The following is a 27,300-nucleotide window of genomic DNA, read 5'->3' on the forward strand; positions in this document are numbered from 1 at the left end:
TCATTTCAGTACACAAAACTATGCAAGTGGTCCAAATTTGAAGGCTGTAGCTTGAGAAATGTAAAAGTAGGTCACTAGGTCAAAATCAATGTCAAATTTCATTTCAGAATACAAAACTATGCATGTGGTCCAAATTTGAAGCCTGTACCTTCAAAAATGTGAAAGTAGGTCACTAGGTCAATGTCAAGGTCAAAGTTTTTTTCGGTACACAAAACTATGCATGTAGTCCAAATTTGAAGGCTGTAGCTTGAGAAATGTGAAAGTAGGTCACTAGGTAAAAATCAATGTCAAATTTCATTTTGAAACATGGAACTATGCATATGGTCCAAATTTGATGCCTGTACCTTCAAAAATGTGAAAGTAGGTCACTAGGTCAAAATAAAGGTCAAAGTTTTTTCCAGTGCACAAAATTATGCATGTGGTCCAAATTTGAAGGCTGTAGCTACAGAAATGTGAAAGTAGGTCATTAGGTCAAAATCAAGGTCAACTCATGTCAGGGTTCATCTTGCCACTCAAAAATATACATGTGGTCCAAGTTTGAATGTTGTAGTTACTGACAAGAACATTTTAAAAGCTTTTCCCTATATAAGTCTATATGAACCATGTGACCCCCGGGGCGGGGCCATATTTAACCCTAGGAGGATAATTTGAACAAACTTGGTAGAGAACCACTAGATGATGCTACATTACAAGTATAAAAGCCCTAGGCTTTGTGGTTTGGACAAGAAGATTTTCAGAGTTTTTCCCTATATAAGTCTATGTAAACCATATGACCCCCAGGGCGGGGCCATATTTGACCCTTGGGGTATAATTTGAATAATCTTAGTTGAAGACCACTAGATGATGTCACATACAAAATATCAAAGCCCTAGGCCCTGTGGTTTTGGACAAGAGGTTATTCGAAGTTTTTCCCTATATAAGTCTATATAAACCATGTGACCCCCAGGGTGGGGCCATATTTGACCCCAGAGAAATAATTTGAATCATCTTGGTAGAGGACCACTAGATGATGCTTCATACCAAATATCAAAGCCCTAGGCTCTGTGGTTTTGGACAAGAAGGTTTTCAAAGTTTTTCCCTATATAAATCTATATAAATTATACAAATAAACAAAGGGCCATAACTCACTCATAAATTGTTGAACCAGTCTGATTTTCAGGGGGACACAACTAGGGTACCAATACACCATTCTGACAAAGTTTGGTCAAAATCCCCCCAGTAGTTTCTGAGGAGATGCGATAACGAGAAATTGTTAATGGACGGACGGACGGACGGACGGAATGACGGACGGACGGACCACGGACGCAGAGTGATTTTAATAGCCCACCATCTGATGATGGTGGGCTAAAAATGAAACTGATAGTAAAGCTTAGGACTTTAGAACCCCTGTTCTGGAAGTGCCTTGCCGAAAACCTGATTTTCTAGGGAATCAAACATGCGGGTATCTCAAGGCCATCAAGACGCCAGCATCTGGTGTAACATTTAATCATTTTCTATAAAGAAAATAAAACTCTACAATATATGAAGGACATTTTCACTTTAATGTAAATACAATAAGACGCTTTTTGAAGAAAGAAAGCAAGGATATATTTGATAGATATAACGTAAAAAACGTTAGTGAATTTCAAGGTTAAGGCGACATTATACGCGCCAACCATTCATATCGAAAGTAGCTTATTTAAACCTATTAACGTGTTCTTATAATGATGCATGCAAGACATTATACGCGAACCTTTGTTATCAAACATTGATCATATAAGGCAAAAAATAAGAAGGTTTTCGGATGTCAAATTATTTGATTCTATCAAATATTGTCAAGTGAGACTAAAAACTGTTCCTGAGAGCAGTAATATTTGTTACATACAAACAAAACATTGTACACTACACTTTTTTGTAGGCGATACTGTCAAAAATTTATAGTTTGTTATTTTGAAAACATGAATTTATCACAAAACTCAATTAAATATAATTACAATAAGTTGTTTGATATGTCATTTATAGTTATAAAAAGAAGAGAGAAAAAAACCTACATGAATAAATTGTAAATAGTGAAACATTTTATGATCCAACCACAAATCATGACTCTGCTCAGTATTTACACAATTAATGTTCATAATAGTTGCGTAATTATTTGATAATTCGGGACTCGGGAGCCTATTAATTTGTAAGCTTAAGTGATATCATTGTCATTAAAAGTCGTGAGAAATGCACGTAGCCAAAACTAAAGGAAGAGAGGTGTCTATAGTAGTGTGTGAATTTTATCTATTACACAAACACGACAGACACGTACAACATGCAAGTAACATGCGTTAAAGGACAAAACTGTCAGCTGTTTGCGGATCAGAATTCAGTCGTATAATTTATTAAATTAATGATTAATAAATGACTGTTTTCAGATCCTTCTGTAAATATAACACTTCTTTTCGTGCATGAAACGTAAAAATCCTTGTATGATTCACTATTGGTCTTATTATTGTCAAGACACATGTGCATTTTCTTACCGACAATTTCATTCTAATTCGAAACGTTAACTATTTTCTCTTGATAACCTATTTCACTTCTAGAGGGCAGGTCATGCATTCTTTTATAAATGTATCAACACCTGTCGTACATCTTAATGTACAGTTCTGATAAAAATGTATTACAGACCAAGTTAATCATTATGAAACATCAACACCAATGACAGCAATATAAATTTTACGCGTAACAGTAAACTATTTACATTTTTGAGTTTTATAAGGATGTAAACTGCATGTTTTAATGATTTTTTTTACATTTATTTCGGTGTTATAAATCCTGAAGACAAACACTTAAAAACACATGTCATTTTCATACGAACTTCAGGATTGAAAATTGAATGTCGGATAACATAAACGGGTTTCAGTTTGAAAAACAAAGTACGCTATGGAGACTATTGTGGCTTTTATACAGGAAAGGAATGTAACGGCTGAAAAATACATTTTTAGTGTTTTTGTGGTTGCATTACTGTAAAAGAAAAAGTTAAACTCCAGTCATAAAATATTAAAACAGGCCTCTGCTTATTTTGTTTGATAAATACCAGACTTTATGGTTAAGAAAGAAAGCTGGAGAGAGTTTGAACTTGTATCTGGCAATGATTGTATGTAATGTCTGGTAAACGTTATATAAAGCAAAAGCATACTTCATGGTTGTTTCATTCTACTGCTAAAGTCGAAAATTTCATTGCCAATATCACAATAATATAAGCTTTAAAATGTATGGTTTTATTGTTAATGAAAGACGAGCATTTGCTAAATATACAAATATAAATAGACGCTTAATCTTACTTTCCATGCAATGTTTGGGAAAACTAAAAAATATTACTTACAATCATGTTTTATATAATTATACATATGCATACATATCAGAACATAACTTTCAATGCAGTTATCAAAGTGTTATTATTGTAATTTCTAAATTTTATTTTCATAACGTAGAAAATGACTTACCTTCTGGGAATTTAGTTATTAAAGTCCATACAATAATCCACGTGTATTTCAACATTTTGCCACTAAACGTATGACCAGGGTGTTAACACAGATCTGAAATATTTGAAACAGTAGGATATAGACACCTTCGGGAAGGAAAGTGTAGTTTAAAATACAAAACAACTCACGCGCGAGATAATTTTGCTTACTGTTTATAATGAAAGGACACTTTACGTGATTTGAATTCTACGGTATCTACTGTGCTTGGAATGAATTAAAATGCAGCGACATCGTTGATAAATCAAAAACTGACACACCAGCGGAGAAGCAGCTACCACGGATTTACCAAAACAGCTAGTAAGGTGTACATGCTGATCGTGCATACGTCGGTGTGATTTTCATTTTGAGACATTGGAGGTGCGTTCTTTTCGATGTGGTTATTCCTACTGGACATTTGTCCTTTCTTTGGTGGATATAATTTTAATTTACAAAGTCATCATGCGTCAATTTTGGGAAGGAATGGAATTGACAGTGCAGTTTTGTGCACAATTAATCCGTTTAAACTCCCGCCAGTGTTTTGCATTTGATCGTACCAAGGCGTCATCCCTGCGTGTTCCTTTATATATTTCTTTGCGCACGTTGTCTATATGATTTTAATTTGTTTTTTTTTAATCTTTTCGTAACTTTCTGTTATATACACATCTACACAGAATTTTGTATTGAGGGGTTTGCAATTTTTGACCGTGGTTATAAACTTATTACTACTGAATCACTGTCCTTCGTTTCACCAGAACTAGTTTTCAGAGAACCTCGCAAACAACAAAATTAAACAAGAGATTATCTGCATATGAACCGCGCCATGAGAAAACCAACATAGTGGGTTTGCGACCAGCATTGATCCAGACCAGCTTGCGCATCCGCGCAGTCCGGTCAGAATCCACGCTGTTCGCTAACGTTTTCTCTAATTCTAATAGGTTTTGAAAGCGAACAGCATGGATCCTGACCAGACTGCGCGGATGCGCAGGCTGGTCTGGATCCATGCTGGTCGTAAACGCACTATGTTGGTTTTCTCATGGCGCGGCTCATATACTGAAAAAAAAACCATATGTTAATAGAGTACATGAAATATGTATATCCACTGTTTTATCCAGACATAACATAGCCAGTAACTATTCAAAATAAGAAGTTACAATATGTAAGTTGACAACAGAACTCAAAAAAAAAAAAAAACAAAAAAAAAAACATAACATATCTTTTATTTATCGACTTTCATATCCTCTAGTATGTCAGAAAACATTTACAATCATAATCAACCAGATTATTTTAGAGTATACAAATCCGGTATAAGATATAACAAAATAATATAACAAAATAATATATCCGGTTTTCAAACTATAAAACTAAAGTATCGGATTCTGGCCCAAAGGTAAAGTTAGTGCATTGCGATTATGTACGTAGAATCTTCTAATATTTTATACAACAAATAAATGCAATGTTCAATAAATAAGAGACACTTTAAAATAGAACTTATGAACATTTGCCAAACGGGCAATTGGAAGTCTTCATGTAGAAAAAAAGAATGATTTTATTTGTCGGTGCTTAGACTGGGTGAATATGTTATCCAGAGATATACCTTTCAGAATTAAGAATTCTTAGTAATAATAATAGTTAAGCTCGTTATAATACTGTTTTGGATGCACATAACTCTTCATTATGTTAAATAACTACGGTGTAGCTCTTTATGCACTTAAATTACCTTTCACGTTACTGTACTTCATTATTTCGAATGACATTTGTTAAGAATAAATAACCGCCAACTATGTAATTATAATAACGCGCGCACCAGGAAATAACATTGCAAAATTCACTTCGTGTATGAAATAATGTAATAACAAGAACTGAAACAAATGAGAAGAAATGTTGTATTTAATCGTGGGAATAAAATTACAAGGTCGTATGGGATTTTATATACTAGCCACTAGACCGATAATTATGATATTTCCGATTGTTTCCCCCTTTTTGTGTCAAAATCCATTTCATATTAAGAGATCAAAGCCAGTCTATTCTAGACATTTTCAAAGAAGACTGATGTTAAACATGTATCATTATATTATGATATTGGACATAGGATATAGAGTGGCTCAGTTCACTACATTAAATCATGCAAATGTAAAAATATATCATAGTCAAGGAGCCAGTCTAGGGATTTTATAACAACTGATCGTCGAAATGCATTTTGTATTCTGAACAAACGATCAGTGACTGTTCGGACTGGTTCGGGACCATATTTTGACATGCTCTAGAATGATTCAGAAACACTTGGCAGCTGCTTTGATATTATCATACAAATCCGATGTCACAACAGACTGCCGCATTGATGCTTTTTAAACAGCTGCATTAAAACTGCATCCAAAAGTCTTGGTTGACTTAAAAGCTCCTACAATTATTGATTAGATGAATAATATTTGATATTTTGACTCCCCGTAGAATTAAAAAAAATTGGGTAAATTGCATGGCGTTTGTTTTTTCATTTAAGAATGTCAAAGCCGGTTGGTTTGTTGTTTTAAGCTTTGAAAGATAAAACCCCTTTTTTTTTTAAATTGCTAGGTTTACACAATTTGTTTAATTTCTGATATTTCTTTCAAGAGCTTACTTAAATATTATGATATAAAATATGTTTTTCATGTGTAAATTGTACCTAATGAAAGCTTTATTCTGTATATAAGACGAAAGGCAACAGGTTCGATGAAAAAATCAAAGGCCTGAATGGCCTGGGTCGGCTAATGATTGATGTACTGACAGTATAGTCTACCAGTTTCAGTTTGTTTTTAGTTTTTTTTCTTAAAATTTCATAACACAGCTCGATATTTACCCAAAATATTATATCCGGATACGATTACACTTTTCTCCAGTTTGAACAATATATTTTACAAATTGTGATGATACGAAGACATTTAGCAGCAATTGGCAGTATCTGACATTAAAGTTTACGGTTAAATTACCTCTTATTTAAATCTTTTCATAAAAAAGTTGTTTCGTTTCGTGTTGTTGTTGTTGTTCGTGAAAGCAGCCAAACATAGACGATCTACTTTCGATTTCAAAAACTACAAGAAAATACAATTTAATGTTTCGCCGATTTGTTTATTTCTCGAAAAATAAGAATTAAAATCATTTTTAATATCAGTAGTAACTAAACAAACCAGTAAGAGCTTCTTCTTCCGATAATTTATCCGTTTACTGACTGCAAAATTCAACCCACGCAAAGTTTATAGAAATCATACGATGCGTGTTTACGTTCAGTGTGGGAGAATTAAGGCTGATCGGCTATGTTACCTAACGCTTCCAGACGATTCAGATTTTGTTTTTAAAAAAGCATTGTGTGCGTTTCTGTAATTTTATATACGTTTTTATACGCTCAGAAATTATTAGACATGCGTATTTGCATTATTTCTATACGTAATTTACGCTAATACGCATCTTATCTGGAGCCCTGTGGAACTATTTTTTGTCTTTCGCTGGATGTTACCCAAGCTTTGTAAGCCTGCGCAATTCTTAAAATGCACATTTATGCTTAATGAGTTACATTCGAGAATTGCACAATTACAAGTCATAAATATGACAGATTACATCGTATATTGGTCATAGCAAAGGGAATTGACACAACTTAACTTCATTCATGCAGTGAACTGTTTGAAGTTTGAGAAATCTAATGGAACTACATCCCTTCACTGTGTTATTTGGTCCATTTAGAGAATCGTTGGATAGCAAGGACTCGTCAAAAGGCTTTCAGCCTTTAGCCGACTCAAAAATGATATCGGAATAGGTAACACAATTAATCTAGAAAGAACCAGGATACAATGATACGTTACATAAACCCTAACCCTGCTAAATTTCTATAATGAATTGTCCATCTTTCAATTTGGATAGTACCATTGGCTGTTAAAAGAGGTGTTAAAGAAAAATTACTGAATGAATAGCGAACAATGCTTATCATGATTTACACTGGTCGCAAAGGAAGAGTAAGTGTCCAGCATGATAAGGGTTAATAAAACAAGATTTTCTCGGTCGCCATTTTTTCTATCTCATTTTTTTTTACTATAACTCATTTATTCAGAATGCAGTTATAACAGATGGTATAATACCTAAAGTAGACATGTAATGCATAAAATATCGTGTCTCATGTTTAGAGAACTAAAAACAAAATGCTCCAGACAAATTAGCATACTATCCATTTGTACGACAGTATGCTAATTTGTCTCTGTCTTAGCATATACTAGCTTCAGGTATAATATTTAAATATAAACAAGATATATTTGTTTTATGGTGTGATTTATTGTAGTGCACATAATTTATTAGTTGTCCACCCATTGTTTTAGTGGGTGATAATTTTAGACAGGCTTTAATAACGAAACTGGAATATTTTATATTGGGCATTTCTTTCAGCAGAAACCAAGACCCTTCTCATTGGTACCAGACCAGAAAGAAAATGCCACTGTACATGTTATGCCCTATCCCTAGGTATACTGTAAGAACCAAGAAAGAGAAGGTTAGAAATGTGCAATTGAAATGAGTTAGTATAATTTCCGTCCTTGACCATGGTTCTTACAGTATACCTAGGGGCAGGGTATAACATGTACAGTGATATTTTCTTTCTGGACTGGTGCCAGTGACCCTTCTATCTAATAAATAAATTCAATATTTGTTATAACAACCCGACTGACTTATTCCTTTCATAACATGTTACATCTCTTTAAACCGGAATCGCCTGTCCCGTCATCCAACAACTTAACTTACAATTCAAAAGGGAGTAAGTGGCGCAGTGGTTAGCTGGTTGGACTACAACGTCAGCGGTCCGTGTTCGATTCCCGGTCGCGGCTGATATCCTGACTAGTGTTCAGTGCTGGGTGATTTACTTAAATTGGTACTGTTTCCAGCAGTATCGGCCTAGACTGGATGCTGGGAACGTCAATAAGACGCATGCCGCAGGCTTGGCTGGAAATAAGTTGTTCCATCCATTCCAGGTGGGGACTTTCGTCGATTACCGCTAAACAAGAATATTTACCCTTTTTTACCTTCTTATGATTTGAGATTGATTTTTTACTTAAAGAGAATATGTATTCTTTTTCGCAGTAAATATAAACGAAATGTATGTATTTCCTTTTTTAAGTATAGTCCGAGTCAACAATTCGTCCTGTCTACAAGATTACAGCATTTAATCGCGTGATTATTCAAATGCTAATGACCATGACATTTCGAAGAATTACGTAATTTCTAATCAGCAGGAAATGCTGAAAGGCCACACATTTCGTTAGTGTTATTCTCGAGAAATGCATAGCGTCGAAAACAAGTGTAATATCAGAACTAGGTACATGAAAAAGACATTGATTTAATCCTTTAAATTTGCGATAAAATTTAGACATACCCCAAAAAGTAAAACCTGAATTCAACATCACCAATGAAAACGTCTCAAGCTGACTAACATAATTATTGTGAGAAACGGACATTTAATAGCGTTTCTGAGGTTATATTAAAGTACCAGATAACTGAATTATATATTAAATATATTTTGCGCTACGGTTAAGTTATACGTACACACCATCTGAGGAAGTAAATTAGTTTATTAAAACTTCAATAATGTTTTATATAAACATAATGATCTCCCTCGATCATTCAAAGAACTGAGATGGAAATATTCATCATAATTTGTATGGACTTTTGTCTGTGATGCTCAGTTTTTTCTCCTTCTTTTATCTGAACTTCAGTCGAATGTATTTAATTTTATGGATGAACAATGAAGCTGTACAATTTACTCCTTGTTAAGAATTTCATTATATGAGTGCTTCCCGGGACTTGCATTGAAAATGTTGCACGCATTCAAATAACGACAAAAGAAACCTTACATCATGAAAGAACAAAACCATTATTCTGTCAAGTAAGCTTCACGTGTGCACGAGAAAATGATGCTATCAGTATCATGAAAATGCAGTTAATGAATGTGTATTAAGCGTTGTGTCTGGTCTTGTAAACAAAAGTTTTAAAAACCTTATGACGAAAGGGCGTGAGAGGCAACAGAACATCTCTGTAATACTTACGGAATGAATCACAAAAGAGCTTCCGTGGTGTAGACCAAAGTATACAGATCCCACCTTTCAACGTTTTGCACTATTTCGTGCAGAACGGGTGCTTTGATCACACATTTGCATGGAATGAGACGGCTTTCATATTGATAAACAGGGATGGCAAGTTTTGCAGATCAAAACCGAAAGTAGGGGTTTAATTTCCAGCGTAGTTACATTTGTTTTAAAGTTTGAATTTTATTTAGCTACACGCTGCCTGCTGATAAATTACAATACTTTATACGTTTTCGTTCAAATGAAATAAAAGCTGATCTATAAGATATAAACTTATTTTCATTAAAGCTTCCCGTCCTGCTCAAACTTGTGTTACATGATAATAATCATATCCGAGAAAAAAATCTTTTACTGGGACTAAAGCAATTTTTCTTCTTTGAAATATTTTCATTTAAATAGGAAAAAACAAAAAAACTAAGACTATCACTTTAAGATATCATTGTTATAAACAAAAGAGAGAGGAGTTGCAATCTATTATTGGCCCCATCTCTCACCCTCAGATCTGATGTTTTGTTTCCCATTGACCATATGAACATAACAACAAAGCACGTGTAATGGAATATTGGCATACAGACATCCTTTAATTTGATGTATATAGGTCAAGGTGACAAACTGTAAAACGCTGCTGAAATACTTCCATTTATATTATACGAACAAATAAATATTTTAGTAACAGCAAAAGCCTGTAGCATAAGCCTTTGTATTCCAACAGCCAAGTATACAAGAAGTCTCATTGTTCTACTGGACTGTTATTGCTTAGCGCTCTATATATAAGACATCTAAACAAAACACTTGTACTGTGCAGTTTACACATATCCTGGTTCTTGAAATGCTCTATACTATTGCCTAATTGTTTCCGTTCTGGTGCAGTAAAGAAGTTAAATCACATTTGTGTTAATGCTTGCAACTATTTTTTTCTTATTTGTTCTTATTTGCCTGTTTTAGGATTTTCGCCGTTTTCAATAGTATTTCAGTTATGTAACGGCAGGCAATCTATCTAACCCGTGCCCTTGGATTCTGTACCAGTATTACGCTGTTTTCTGGAAGTAACTGCCAACTTTTCCAGATGTATCACAGCTGGAGGACGAATGTTTTCAAACCTGATGTCTTTTATCAAATCGTCACACTAATCAGGTAATAGGGAGTTTCCCTTTCAGTATGTAATTAAGAGATTTGTTCTTTGTAACATGAAATAACTTGACACTTACTTACTTTCACATACACTACCATACACATTCAAATAGTTTTATATTTACAACTCGCGAACATGAAACAGTATTCTATATTTAAATAGTAATTATGGCTGGGCAACGTGTATACATAGTATGGCTATGTATTAAACAGGGGTGGCCAACCCACGTGACTTTCGGATACTGTACACTTGGGTTGGTCACCCTGTTTACTATTTATGGAAACACAGAAAAACGTATGAGTCAAAATGAACACACCCACATGTAACAAACATGTCAGAAGTGGTAAGGAACATGGCTGGCAAGTAAGACAGAAAGCAAACAAAGACAGAATCAAACAGGACAAATTAATACCAGAATGGTAGTAGATATAAGTAACTTGCAACATTTAGAAACTTGATACAACTACGCAATATCGGTCAATCATTTGTCATGTAAAACTACAAACAATTCTTGTAGACTATACTAAACAATGCCAACTTTTGTAATCAAAGAAAGTCACATAAGGCTAAAAACAAATTTTGCATTAGAGATCACTGTTATGTGTAAGTACAAAAATCTGATATTTTGAGAATTTTAATTAGTCATATAACTTAGTTACTGATAACTAGCATAAGCTATTTTGTATGTCAATCATAGTTATAGAAAGTAGTAGGAAAACAAAACAGAACAATACATGAAAGACTATGAAAAATGTAACATTTTAAGCAAACAACAAAAAAGGATTTTATTTCCGTATTGAGTATATACTGTATCGTGTGGACAGTAATTGTGACATTTGTTGTAAAAGGTGGGGAAAAGATATAACTATTAGACTGAAGGTATATTGATAAGGCAATTCATTTTATTTTACTTTGACTATGAAGTGAATGTTTAAACGGACCTTCATAGCCAAATGGTTAATGTGACTGTTGCCATTTACCAATGTGGGCTCGAAATTCTTCTTAGGAATAACACATTATTTTATAAGTTATGAGAAAACTATCCAGCTGCTTGTGGAATGTCGGTAGCAGCTCAGGTTCCCTCCTGTGCTTACAAAAATATCCGGAATATTACCTCCATCTTACAAGTATGACCTTAACTGTTTAGTTTTAAAGGTATATTAGATCAAAATTTTATGTTTAAAAAATGTACATGTTACTTCATTTAGTTTATATAAACATCAAATTAACAAGTTTATATGTAATAAAACAGTACTATGTTTTAGGTTTAAAACAGTACACACTGTATATATGTATTGATAAACACAGTATAAATGTGTACCACTAAAAAAAAGGCTGTTTTTTAACAATCAACTGTTACTGAATGACATTTAATTATGAATGTAGTTCTATATGCAAACTTAATTTATATATTTAGTAAAATTAAATACATTTAATGAGGATTGTATACATACGAAGTAAATTTTAAATATCTAAAGATAATATTTTAATTGAAGATGGCCATTGGATATCTTTAAACAAAAGGAAGCAAATACAAATAACTGACATGAAACATTTCACTTTAACATTTGCATTAGTCATGGCCATTACATACAAACCGTTGTTACATATTTTACAGAATTTGAGAAGGAAACATTTCCACAGTTTATCTCTCTTTAAAATTAGATGAAAACCGCCACAAACAGGTGAGGATACAATATTATTTAACTTGACAGCAAGCTGTATGTTTCCAAAACTATACTTTACTGTACATTATATTTATCATAAAATACTGCATGGGTTAATTAACATTTACACCCTTTCAAATATATGCATAGATAAACACAGGAATAATTACTGATATACTTAAAGGTCTCTAAATTTGAATATTTCTGAAAATTCTAGAAAATGAGAAGTTAAAATGAATAAAGGGTCTTACTCATAAATTAATAAATAGAGTTATGTGTACTACGAATCGAAATGAAAAGTGAATTTTATTGAAAATATAACACAAACCAAGAAAATAACGTGGACTTTGTGAAATCTCTAATTATGCTAAATTCTGATAAAACATAATTATATACCAAATTGTAGGACTGGAAACTCAGTTCTAGAATACAGAAAGGTTATAAAGTACGTGCGAAAGAAAAGCATATGGAGCTTGCCAAATGGAACGAAATGTGAAGAATGAATATACAGAAAAGATACCAGACCATATGGTTAGAAACAAAACGCTGATGAGTGTTTAAACGTGTTTCTGGCAATGACTGCATGTTCTGTCTGGTAAATGTTAATCAAAGATGTCCAATTAATATGCAAAAGTAGGATATGTCTTAGTGTGTACACCACAACAACATAAACATTTATATATATGAGTTTAATATTGATGTATGATAACAGTTAATTAGCTTACACTAAACCAAAGCAGTTAGACATGTTTACCATTTTACACCGTTCCTGGTTATATCTCAATTTAAATGAAAAATCTGTTCCACTGTTTGTATGTAAACGCGATGACAACGGAAAAATGTCACTGACATTTCTGCTTGATAACATGTTACAAATGTGTATGCTTTAAATACATAACTTTTAAAGTAGTTACAAAATTATTAATGTAAATTACATTTCTTAACGTAAAAAACGTCTTACCTTGTGGGTATTCAGATATTAAGCTCCATATAATAGTCCACATGTAAGATACATGTTTCAACATATTGTTTAGTAGGATATAGGTACTTCAATGCCCCTTGTTTTGGGAAGTACAGTGTTGTTGAACATAGAGATCACAGGGACTTGTGCTGTACACATTGGTGGCATTTATAAACGATTACACTACCATTCGATGTTACTCTTTTCACGTGATTTTATTGTATTGCTGCTGTTTATGGCATGTATTATAGTAATGCGACAAAAAAGTCTTATAATCTTGCAGGTCATATTTCGTTTCAATATTTATTAACTAAAATATATCACTGACACTGGGGCTTACGGGTAAGACAAGTAAGAATGTCAATTAGCTCAATGTGACTGTTGTTTTAGATATTAGAAGACATGTGGAATATTGGCACAGCTGTTGTAAACTATAGCCCCTTTTTAAACCTTTTTTAAATTATCGCAGTTTGACCCTCTGTTTCGCACCTTAATACATAATTATTAAAGACCAGTTTCGATCTTTTCAGTTGTAGCAAATCAGGCCTTTCAGTCATACAATGTAGATAAGGACTCTGCAACGTTAAAAGGTGTTCATAATAATTATCATAGCTTATCAAAACAAAATTCAGACACCTTCAAAGACGTAATAGCGGAATTCACATAGAAGAATTCACAGGTATATACGACAACAGAACGCCCACTGTATCAACATGAAATTGTTATATCCACTCATTATCATTTCCAAAGAAACTATATAATATCCCCAACATGTGACGATAGTAATGGAATGTTATACAATTATCGACTTTTTCATAGGTTGATATCAGGATTTATCAACCCTCAAAAAGTTATATTCACCGAGCCGAAGGCTCCTGATATCCTGAAATCCTGATATCAACCTATGAAAAAGTCAATAATTGTTTTATTACATGAATAAATGTGTAGTCTCTTTATTAAAGAAATAAGGAATAAATTTAGACCAAATCAGGTTGATATTGGTTTTCCAAGCACCTACTTCGAACTATCTTTATTTAATACTATTTATAAACCAAGATAAGTTGATATGATATGTACTCATTACTTTTCAAACCGTTTTCAGCCAATCAGAGAAACGACAGAATACTGTCATGTAATAATATATGTTATAACTCACAAAATATGTACGTCTAAGCCATGGCTTAGAACACAACTTATGACTTAACGTATGTACATTTCATTAGAACTCGTGATTAATATCAATTTAGCAAAACCCGCTGTTATTTTGCTTAACTGCATTTTATGCTTTAAAAGAATCTTATCATAATATTTTATTATATTTTTGTGCATACAGAATGCAAGTTATGTACATAATAACTCATTAATGGGGCTGAGACTAAGTGAATAAATTATCCATATGATAGTTCCATTCAGAATTTTTAAAGAGCAGTAAGAGCTTAAATAGCTCCATGTACATGTTTTCTGCTATTCATGTGCATAACTTCAGTAATGATTACTGAAAAATGGCGGAATCCTTTACATAATTAATAATAAATGTACCTAAATTATACCTAACTGCGTAAATGACATTTATTCAACAGCGTTATTATTGCCAACAATGTAATTATCATTATACTCGCGAGAAACATATCGAGCTGAAAAGCACTGCAAATGTTTAGGCGTAAGTAAATTAATAAACATGTGCAAGCTGTATATAGTATACCAAAAGATCCGCTGCATGAAACGACAAAGCTGTGGTTCCTTAACAGCTGCCCTTCAGATCTGAGTCTCGTGTCTTGAATTGTCGGAGTCCAGTCTTTAGATCTGAATTCAGTCGAATCTACTCGTGTCTTGAATAAACTCATCATTTCTATATCTGTTAGTGTTTGGTGGCTGATTTCTGCCATTTTCTGGCTTGTAGACGCATTTGAAGAGCGTCAGCACGCCAAAACGCCATACTAGTACTTGCGTGCCAATACGGCAATATGGTTTTTGTCGCGCTAACTTGTCGTTTTGTCGTTTGTCGCTCTTCGAACACACCAATTTGCCACCACGAAATGGCAGAAATCAGCAACGATTCATTTCTATGTATATCGATAGGGATGGCAAATGAATGTGTTAGTCAAACTGTATGCTAGTAATATATCTGTACCTTGGGCTTTGCCTCATGTTTGGACACGCTGTAATTCAACCAGGACACGCTGTAATTCAACCAAATGGTAGGTTTTTACTGGCATGTAAATCTGACTTTAAAGAAATATCAAACGAAACTTTTACAAAGTTTTGCCTTTCTTAACCTCTGTGGTTCAAACACTTCGGCGTGTTTCTTCCCTTTGTTCATTGCTGCATAACTATTGCTTTATACAGCAAAATTAACGAAGCTACTGGTAATGGAAGTTAGAAAGGAGCTGGCTCTGTGGTCTATTTTAAATAACTTTGTAATACACTATGTAGGTGCAGAAACAACGCTTAAAGTACTGCGTAGTCTGGCAATGCATTAAAATTAGTTTTGCCTGACCATATCGATATCAAAGCTAGGCAGAATTGGACAAGATAACATTTACTTAACATTCTATAGCAAATGAGGTTAAGGTAACCAAAGATGATCTTGATATTGCAAAATGTATTATTAATAATATCGAAGGCGTCACATGTTACAGCTGTAATTAACCGCATCATGAAAGATGATGAATAGCTTTAACATCCATCGGGTAATTATTTTATATAATCATGCACTGATGTTAATTACTACATAATGAATTAATTTCTATGAATGTGTAAGTTTATTTCCCATAATCAAATAGATAGATGGGTTTTACAAGGATCGGCATTTAGTTTATAACTATTATTTTAATAAATTATGTTGATATATATTTTCAACAATTTTATTTTAGATCTGTACAAAAACTAAGTATAGGTTATAGATCATTTATTGAAATTCTAATGCAATCATGTTTGTCGAAACGGAGCGCAGCGTAGTGAAGGCAAAACTTAATGCATTAGAATTTCAATAAGTGTACCTATAACCGACTTATAGTTTAAAACGCCTCGTTTCATTTTACTGATTAAAGCCACAAAAAGCTCTCTCTGAAGTAAACTAAACCACGCCTTCATCAGTCTCTTAGAATTCATGGCTAGTCTTATCTCCACTCATGATCGAGAAGTACATGTTTATTACAACTAATACAATGTCATTTCAGTGCCGAACTTTTAGCAGAATGGCGGTGGATCCAGTGCTGGAAGATTTTAATTTAGTTAACGATAATTTTTATTATGATGAAACTGACGACTCAACCTTGACGCAGCTATGATTATTGATACCGAACAGATGATAATGACAAACAACGAAAACATAAAAGGTTTGTAACTTCAATCATTGCATTGAATAATTTAGTTCAAACATCATTTTTTATCCAATGACAAGCGAAGGATTTTTAAAAAAGTAACCAACTTATTTTCCTATTATTTCATGAAGTAGTACAAAATTAATGAGTATTCATTGTTCCGCCTACTATGGAATGCCCACATTCAGGGAGGCGGAGCAACTGCCCAAACAGGTACTGCATACAAGAAATAATGTGTCTATATAATGAACGGACCTGATACATAAATATCAAATTGTAGTTTTTCTTCTTCTTTATAATGCAAGCTGTACTTTGATAGTTCAAGTTTTACCTTTCTGCACCTTTCAACCTTTCACTCTTTGTATTATCTCCACGATTTCAATACAGCATTGACCGGGAAGTGCACTAATTGTTGCTAAATTTTCCTATTATTCATTAATTAAATTCAAATGTAAGCCGGAGTGCGCTTACTATACATAAATGTTGAGCAAAAGCAGACGACAGTGGTTATTATTTTGTCTTGTTTATGTTTTGAGTTATAGTTGTTTAAATAGAACTGTTAGATTATTATGAGTTTAACCTGCATATTATATTTTCATTGAATAAGAATGTAATATTGTGTTCTACAGACTGCTCGATAAGTGAGTCTTCTATTACATCCACATTATTTTGTGTACAAACAATGTAAGCCACACCTCCCGGGGAAATTCAAATTCAAATCTTAAATGTTATTTCTCAAAGTCACCTTTGCAAAATAAAACAGAACAGATTTTGTAATAAGATATTGTAAAAAGTCACTATGTACAAATGTGCAAATTAAAAAAAAAATATTTCTATTGATTTAAGGTAATGTCAAAGACGGGTTCCCTGTGTGGTTTAGTTTACTTGAGACGGATATGTCGCTGACTGATGAAAAGGGGCGTTTTAACTATAAGTCGGTTATAGATACACTTATTGACATTCTAATGCATTAAGATTTGCCTTCACTACGCTGCGCTCCGTTTCGGCAAACTTAATTGCAATAGAAAGTCAATAAATGATCTATAACCTATACTTATGATGCGCCTCTTGCGCCAGAAGAACTCGAAGCTAAAAAGCGTACAACTACATCAAGCACTACTCGGTCGTCAAACAATTGCACTATAGCCGTGTGAAAGGATTGGGCTGTATTTCGAAATTTACAGCCACAGTCATTTAATGAACCGGGTAATCCTATTCCCGAGGATAATGGTAGTTTTGAAATAATGGATTGTTGGTTACAAAGGTTTGTTCACGAGACTCATAGGAAGGATAATAAACCTTATCCACCAGATACTTTGTGTCAAATTTCCGCCGGACTACAGCGATATCTTCGGAACGAAAAACAAATTCATGTATTTTTTTTTCGTAAAGGAAGACCCTACCTATCTTTTGCTCGATTCCGCCGTGCTTTGGACACGAGAATGAGGGAGTTGACTAACCAGCGTGTAGGTGTAGAAAAGTTCTGATCCTATTTCTTCACAGGACGTAAAGCAGTTTTGAAGTTCTGGTGTTTTCTCAATGAACAGAGCCAGAGATTATCAAATGCGGTTTCCTTTTACAGTGGAAAAGTGTTTGGATTCAGGGGCGGAATGAAGCATATAGGGGTAATGGCAGAACAATTTACACTGGGTTATAATGAGGAAAATAAACGCCGTTTCATCAAGTTTATTCCATGGATAAGAAAATATGCGCAAGGAGGATTAAAACAATTAAAAACTGTGACAGCTATGATTACTCCGATTATTCATTTGATCAGGCTGGGTCCAAGTGTTTATGAAACTTGCTTAAATTTGATACCACGTAGTGGGCCATTTTACAAGAAGCCACTGGAATGATTAAGGTTCAGCGCAGGTAACATTTTGCAGCGTGATTTGAAAGGTATGATGAAATGTTTTTTCAAAAAGGCCAGAATTTCTATGGATAATAGAAACATTTCAAACCATTCTGGAATGGTTACACTTTGCTCAGCGTTGTACAATAATCAATTCAGTGACAAATCGGTGATGAGCAGATCCAAGCACTGTTCAAATGCAGTGCGAAATTACCAAAGGGAGGACTTAGATCTATTGAACAAAATTTCAAATACTCTCGAGCCAGTATTGCCAGAAAACAAATCAAATATTTCTGGAAAAGGAACATTTGAAGAACGCAAACCTCCGAAGTTATTAAACATGATAGTGAGGCAGATAAGGAAAACTTGGACCTAAATAACAACATAACATCAAATGACATTGGAATTCTTAAGATTGTTGTCCTGGAGGACATAAAAACTGTAGAAATAGTAAAAGGCACAAAGATGGTAAAGCTTGAGCTAATGTACTAATTGCAAGCATTAAAAGGGAAAATCACGTTCTATTTGTTATTAATGTCTTATTTTTGTTGAACTTGATCCTTTATTACACAAAAAACATAATTTTATTGGCAGTCCCTGTATTTGGCAGTTGCTCCGCCTCCTTGAATGTTATTGATTTAAATAGGCGTATCTATGAATTCCCATTAATTTTGAACCACTTCGTGATTAAGTGATTCATTTTTTCCCGTAATGAAATAATATGAAAATAAGTTGGTTACTTTTTTGTAAATCCTTGTCATTGGTTATAAAAGATGTTTGAATTATAAGCATTAATTATAAGTCTCGAACCACAAGCAGTGAGGAATAAGTAATTCAAAGCCAGCAACCATTACCATTTGGCCAAGGAGATCCACGGAATGCTAACTGATCAGTTAGTCTCATATATCATAAAGGACAAAGAACCAGCTTTTAAACCCCTAAATTACTATGCGTATTTCAGCAATTACAGTAGTTTGTAATTAACTGTGAACAGCGGAGTATAATTTTGGCCTTTTTTCTGAGTGTGTCACAATTTATCAACAAATCTGTACAACTCCGGCTAGATTTATACAACTATAATTTACAGTATTAAATACAGATTCAGTTTAGCTTAATAGAGGGAAAAATGATTCTCTATTTTAAATATTTACATTAGAGCTGAATCAAATGAGTTCCGTTTTAATTCGGTTCATTTTTATTGTCCACGACATTATACATGCTATTCCGTCAGTACTATACATAATCCTGTCTGAAAGTGAATTTATGTTTTCCGTATTGTTTGCTAAACTACCAATAAAGATATCGCCATTTTCATTATAAGTACTGCTCCATTTGGCGAATGCATGAAATGCGAGATATATGCCTTCTTTTATAATTCACAATGATATACTTTTTTACAAATCGTATTTACTGACGGGATACACTTACTTAATCTATATGATTTAATCGTATTTGGCAATATTTACCAAATGCTAGTGATTTAAATGTGTGTGCAATTGTTATTGATTTTAAAACAGCATAATGAATAATTTATGAGTTCATGAAAAACAAACTCATTTTAAGCATTTTAACATTTGTAAGCTACTTTGACATTATCGTAAAACATGTGTTGCATCACTTTATACAAATTCAATGTTACAGTAGCTCTAGCGATTGTATCATATGCAATCCAACTTTCCAAATGAGTGGTTTTGAACAGCTGCTCTAAAACTTTATATTATTATAAACACATTTTTGTCGATTTTAGACTCTTGAAATAAAATAATTAACGGATTTGGTGTAATTTATTTGGGCTAAAATCAAAAACATAAGTGACTCTTTCATTTGTTGGATGGTGATATATACATAACAGCATATACACATGTTTTATAGAAAAATGTAGATTAGATTTATTAAATTTCTAATAGTCAGCAGCCTTTTTGTATGTTTAGGCATAATACAGGTTAATATTCCCGTCTGTTTTATATCCGCGATGCACGTTATTTGCGTGTAATAGCAAAATAGATATCCATCTCGAATAATGTCCAATTTGAAGTATATTCTATTGTGAAACCTTGCTCTAAATTCCTCGTTATTAATATAACATCACTATCACTGTTTTCAAAATGCAGTTAATTGAATAGTTTCTTATTTAAATTGGAAGATGAAAAGGATAAAGCTAAATGGTTTTATGCCTCAATCAAAATAATTGCGTAACAGATATTATCGACATAGCCTTGTTAGTCTCGAAAGGCGTGTCAGTTTGGAAACAAGTGTATACATAGCAGCGAATATAATATGCTTAGTGAACTTTCATCATAAGAGCTAAGTAACTGACAAGAACCTATTTGTAGAGAAGAAAGTTCCTTCTGGAAGTAACTAAAACTGCACATTAGAAACTGATTATGCAAATGTTTCTTAAATTGAAACAAAAACATCTTTTGAAAATCACAAAAATACTTTTTTATAGGTTAAAAATCAGCAGGCATTCGTTTCCAAATATAACTTAACAAGAGGCCGGTATGGTATACGCTGTTCTCATTTTACCTTAGAATGATCTGAAACACTTTCAACAAGTCTTTATTTTTGCAAAAATAGGAAGTAGTTAAAGTTTTGGTTTAAATTAAGTACGCCCATGCTGATATCAATATTATAATACTATCAGAAATATATCAACAATAAACAAATAGCCTTTAGTTCGCCTGGATGAGGCCAACAGAAAACACTTGAACGTTGTGTAGTTACGTGCTTGTAGTCAACGTGGTTGACTAATAAGGTCAAAGTATTGACACAATGTTGATGTATGACAACGTAAGATGTAGGTGACTTATACATAATAAATGACCTGCTTTTAGAAATGTTATAGCTGCGTCAACCATTTTAAAAAGACACAAATCTGAATCTAATATAGAACACAGCGTAGTGTATTTTGTATTTTTAGAAAAAGTCAAAACTTATATTTGAATTTTAAACGTTCTCCGTTGCTCTGTGCGGGAATGTTAGATATAGATGACTCTATTAGTTGTACATTCGTCATATATAAGTGAACATTCTAATTCTTAATTATTCACTGCATCATACAGATCTATAGACAAATCCACATCTGAAAATAATTAAAATATACACACCGTTTAACAGCACTTAAAATAATCCTCCTACACATAAACACAACTTCAATCGTACATCACCGCCCTTCGTTATCGCATCTTGACAGAAACATGAAGAAGATGACAATAACTGCCATTAAACCTTTTTATGTGAAAATCATTTATTGGTCAAAATATTTTGATAAACTATTACCACTTACAAGTACATATGGGAGAAAATTCTACACTTCGAAAGTAGCTTCATACTTAGTTTTGTGATGACATTTAGCTTTAGAGTTATTTGACGTATACTTTATGTCATCTCATCGATAGTAACAGTTATATAAATGTTTAGAGAATAATTTTCAAACCTTTCTATGTACGCATTTGATTGAATAGTATCTATGCACTTTGATGCAACAAATAGTTCAGAATTAAATTTTAAAAAAAGATTAATGAAAAAACAATCCAATAAAAGAAAAACTAATACTGTGAAATCGTTTAGTCGGCATGAAAGGTCGTAGTTTTAGCAACAACTACAGTTACGGATTTTATGAATGATAATGTGAATCAGTAAGGATTTGATGTAACGCAACCCCCAAACTTCATAATATTAGTTACCGAAGGAGTGTGACCATATTTTTACACCAAAGTGTCACTTAATAATACTACATTTATACTTTGATGACTGTAAACATTTGTTTGACTATTATATATCCTTAAGACAAACACTATGAATGTCTAAGCAAATATTTTTCTTCGTTGAAACATTATATGAATACACATGTGGCTTAAATAAGAGCCAAACGGAAAATGGGAATAAATCAGGAATATCTTCAATTTTCTTTCGTTAATTTTTCATAGATGTATTTAAAAAAATGTAAAGGTCGCACTTCACCTTAATATGTACGCTAAAGACGCAGATGTAAAGATGTACACCTTAGTCTATCTTCTATTATTACGCAAATAAGTTTAAAATACTTGTATCCATGCTTTGTTTCAAAAATTTATTTTTATGTCCAACTGCCCAAAATCGTATTTCATTCACTATGTATTTATGTGAAAAATGCCGAGGTAAGAAACGAATAAACGTGTCTAGTTTCCGTTTTACTGAATGTTACATATATCATCATGAGCAAAAATTAATAACTGAGTTTACTAAACATAAACTTAAACTTATCCTAACAGAGTTATGCCATTATCTTATAGATGTTTATATTTTTTTTCTGATTCTATTAAGTTTTTAATTATATCAAAATTATGTTATTGTTCAACGACCACGCTTGCAGTTGCTGACCCGACTCATACATGAATAGAATCTCCGACATAACTGACTTATGTTCACAGAGATTACTCGCATTTTCAATACACAGATAATAAAAATAAAATAAAATATAGAACATACCTTGTGTAAATTTACTCAACACAATCCCTACAATAATCCAGAAATTAGAAATATTTTTCAACTTTCTTTCACTGAATAGGTTTTCATAGTCGGTCTTGAACAAAGAACTAAAACATTATTCAAAGTAGGATATAGTCTCTTCAAATTCATCCGCTTCATTTGAAAATCTAAAATTACACATGTGACAAGCAATTGAGCTGACTGTCGATATGGTGAAAATGACACGGTTACGGTGTGTTTATTGGACAACAGATATAACTGCTTGTACTGTAACTGTAGTTTACATATGCGCGGGAGAATTGAAAGTAACAAGAAAAAATTGGTGCTGAAAAGTGACTTAAATTTCATTAATGAATTTGATAGTTAAATCTGACACACGGGGCGTAGACATGTAAATCAAGAAAAAATACAGCAGCTACTTTGAAAATAAGGTGTGCAGTATTAGATTGCCAATATCATCAGAAAATGTCAACTGTTTATAACAAACTCGGTTTGATCAAGTCTTTCATGAGAGGTAAAGAGATATGCACCTCTAACGCGCCTAGTCCCGACTTCATTAAAAATATTGGATGGACTTTGTGATCACAGGACAAAACAAACGAAAGAACAAGTTGGGACATCACAAGTCAGTCATAAAACAAAATTGGGGTGTTTCAGCCGATTAATGATACTCAGCCAACCTCCCTCTCAACCTCTATCATATTTCAAAGCCACGGAAAATGTATCACCACAAGGTGAACCCCAAATACACGCAATGGTAACAAAAGGCACGTTATGTAGAGATGAATTAATACTTATTAGAGATATTTTGTTTATTCTAAGCAAGAACACAGCTTATTCAAGACTGTAATATTTGCAGGCCCTGTCATAGTCATATCATAAGTATGCTCATATGAAAGTGACAGCCGAGGAGAGCATTGAAAAGCAAACGTGACAACTGAGCTGTAGCAGCTTCTTACATAAAAACACTGGAACGTTGAAACATACTGAGAAAATCTTGATCTAAATCGTGGGAAGAAAATGAGAAGACTGTCCAGAATTTCATATTATTTGATTTTAGTTATGATTTTAGTGGTATTATTTAACCGTGGATGGGCAAAAAACACGGCTGAACGATATCTTGAAAAAAGTGTGCACATAAACAAAGATATCTAGGAATATCGTGCAGAAAATCAAACAGAAGGCGCAGTCACATTATCAAAGGTGAAGGGCAAGAACGGAGACCACAATTGAAAAACCCGGTAAGCTTAGCACCACAGTATAAGTAGCCAACTACATGCACCCTTTGTGCGGTAACTATTTCGATGGTTCTGTTCAGTGCAGACAAATCTGGACAAATAATACTGAATCAACCACTTAGGAGGTGATAGACGCACAATATGATCTTTCAAATGTGACCACTTAAGAATAGTTAATTCAATATTTTGAATCAGGTGTTTAAAATAACCTTTATCATTTGATTATTGCAAACCCTAGATTTCCTTTATTTACGTTGCCTCAAACACTACAAGTGTAACAGTTTATTTCAGATATGTAACTGCAACCCATTGTTACAAAAAATCAAATAAGGATAAAGTATGTACAAACCCATGTTCCTTTACTGCACATGAACAATAATGATGTATTCTTTTTTCAAAATGTTAAAATTATTTGAAATGACATTCTACGTAGCTGTGAGAATTTAATTCATGTTTTTTTTTACAAACGGAAGGCTTTGTCCTCTTGACATCGTAATTCTTTCAAAATATATGCATATTTTTGTTATTATTTGCGTGTTTGTTAAATCAACTTCCACTGTTGTTTTGTTTGTTATGTATTTATATTGCAAGATGCGCTACATACTACTGCTGAACACATTTACGACATGTAGCATATCAAAAGAAACAACCTTCTTACACAATGGTATTTAACGTGACGTCAATGATATATAAAATTTTAAAGAAACCAATTGTATGGCCAGTGACACGTGTGATTTACCTTAGCATGAACGGTGCCAGAACGGTGCCAGTAGCTTAGTATGGCATATCAGTATGAGTAGAGGGTCAAACTCATTCAATCGAGTACTAGCGTGACGACTGGGTATCAGTTGTTTTACTTTCTAAGATTTATAGTAAGATTTGTTCAATTTAATACTAGAGAGTAGGGGTTGCATTTTTATTAGAATTTGAAAAATGTTCGGCATTTTGAACCTCAAAACATAGATTATTTTACCATAGGTAAACTCTTAGAATTACTTCCGCTCATATCTTTGTCAAATGTGCCCTTTCATTCACATTGTATTGTTATGAATTAAAGGTAACTTCTTAATATTACCGAATATTTAACTGCTTTACCAGAGGATCTTTAACAACCATTATTAGCAAACAAATGCTTAACCAGTCACATAAACCTTTCAATATTGGTGTCGTATGATTCTATTTATTCTATTAAAAAGTGAATTTAGAGTTTTAGTTGTTTACATTCTACCTTCGCAACACTATCATTAATGGTACTGTTCGAATAATCGAACTGAGATAAAATAAGCCTGCTGTCTAATTTTATCATGATTTATTTCAAAATCCGGAAAAATATGTAGGTAAAACAGGTGTTATAGGGTTCCTTGCATATTTTGAAGAAATGTACTGATAGAAATTGCATGTATTTTTGACGTTCCTCTATTAATCCAAAGGCTAAAGACGCAAAATTAGTACGTTTCGTGTAATCTTATTCTGCAATATAGACTCCATGGCACTCCATTGTTTGCTGCTATTATAAACATGTTCTACAATCAACGAATAAGGTTTAAGTTAATTGTATGGATTTTAAGACTGTCGCTTTCAACCAAGAGCCTGCAACATTTAGCCTAAGAAAGTCTGGGGATACGATGCATAAGTATCCTGATAATTAGGAGGGATGCAATAAACACGCGATTAATAAATCTTTTAAAAATGTACAAAAAGACCATTTAGACGCACAGATCAAACAAAGCAAAAATAATAGAGGATCTGAATTGACGGAGTGTAGTCATGTGGGAGTAATGACATATACAATGCCCCTCGCCTGTACATTAGATTTATAGTCATTACACTACTTTTTTGGAGAATATGATAAACAAGAGCTGTCTCCATAGGATGACACATGCCCCCGATGGCACTTTGAATGAATAGTTATGGCCGATGTTAGAGTTTAGGACCTTTGACCTATGGACCTGGATCTTGCGCGCGACACGTCGTCTTACTGTGCCACACATTCATGCGTAGTTATTTTAAAATCCATGCATGAATGACAAAGATATGGACCGGATACGCCCATCAATGCACTATCATGAAATATGACCTTTAACGTCTAAGTGTGACGTTGACCTTTGAGCTACAGACCTGGGTCTTGCGCATGACACGTCGTCTTACTGTGTTACACATTCATGCCCAATAATTTTAAAAAATCCATGCATGAATGACAAAGATATGGACCGGACACGCCCAACTATCATGAAAAATGACCTTTAACGTCTAAGTGTGACCTTGACCTTTAAGCTATGGACCTGGGTCATGCGCATGTCACGTCGTCTTACTGTGGTACACATTCATACCAAGTTATTTGAAAATCCATCCATGGATGACAAAGATATGGACCGGACACGCCCAACTATCATGAAAAATGACCTTTAACGTCTAAGTGTGACCTTGACCTTTGAGGTACGGACCTGGGTCTTGCGCGCGACAGGTCGTCTTACTGTGGTACACATTCATGCCAAGTTATTTGAAAATCCATCCATCGATGACAAAGATATGGACCGGACGCGAAAATTGCGGACAGACTGACAGACCGACAGACTGACAGAATGACAGACTGACAGACGGTTCAAAAACTATATGCCTCCCTTCGGGGGCATAAAAAAGCCCTCCTGAATCTAAAACGGATGACTTTTAAATCAATTTCTGTGTCTGTGTCTGTAACAGACCGACAGAGTCGAACGATATAGTTTCATAGTGCCATTGAAGAAATGGGGACCGAGACTGAACTGGATGCGCTAGATATTGTGCCATTTTGCACGTTCATTCACATATATTTACTTATCCATACAAAAGACGTAGAAGCACTATTACTAATCATTTTGAGTAAAAGTCCCTTACATAATCAAGTTAAAAAGAAAAAGAACAATATTTGAAGATTTAGCGCGCAACTTTTGTAATTGTATAAAAGTATAAAATAATAATAGTTTCCCGCTGCGTATATAGATAAAGAACAGGATAATTTCGTGCTGAGCCCACGATTTATTTAAAAATTAACTGCGAAACAAATATTACCCTATCAGACTAATAAAAGCATATATTTCCTT

General features: G+C 33.5%; 1 protein-coding gene across 3 annotated transcripts in view; it reads right to left on the bottom strand.

Annotated features, from left to right (window-relative positions):
* The window catches only part of LOC123524055 (adhesion G protein-coupled receptor L4-like), a 130,231-nt gene that overhangs the window by 86,626 nt on the left and 16,305 nt on the right, over nt 1-27,300 (bottom strand). The window contains exons 1-2 of one of the 3 annotated variants that reach the window (XM_045301939.2): nt 22,983-23,154; nt 3,468-3,560 (exon numbers count right to left, since the gene is read on the bottom strand). In XM_045301939.2, coding sequence (XP_045157874.2) covers nt 3,468-3,522 — 55 coding nt within the window. In that variant the 5' untranslated portion in view covers nt 3,523-3,560; nt 22,983-23,154. Of the gene's footprint in view, nt 1-3,467; nt 3,561-13,337; nt 13,492-22,982; nt 23,155-27,300 lie in introns of those variants that run through there. The other 2 variants (XM_045301938.2, XM_045301940.2) reach the window with 2 other exon arrangements.

This window comes from Mercenaria mercenaria, chromosome 3, assembly GCF_021730395.1.
Source record: "Mercenaria mercenaria strain notata chromosome 3, MADL_Memer_1, whole genome shotgun sequence".
Classification (NCBI taxonomy): Eukaryota; Metazoa; Mollusca; class Bivalvia; order Venerida; family Veneridae; genus Mercenaria; species Mercenaria mercenaria.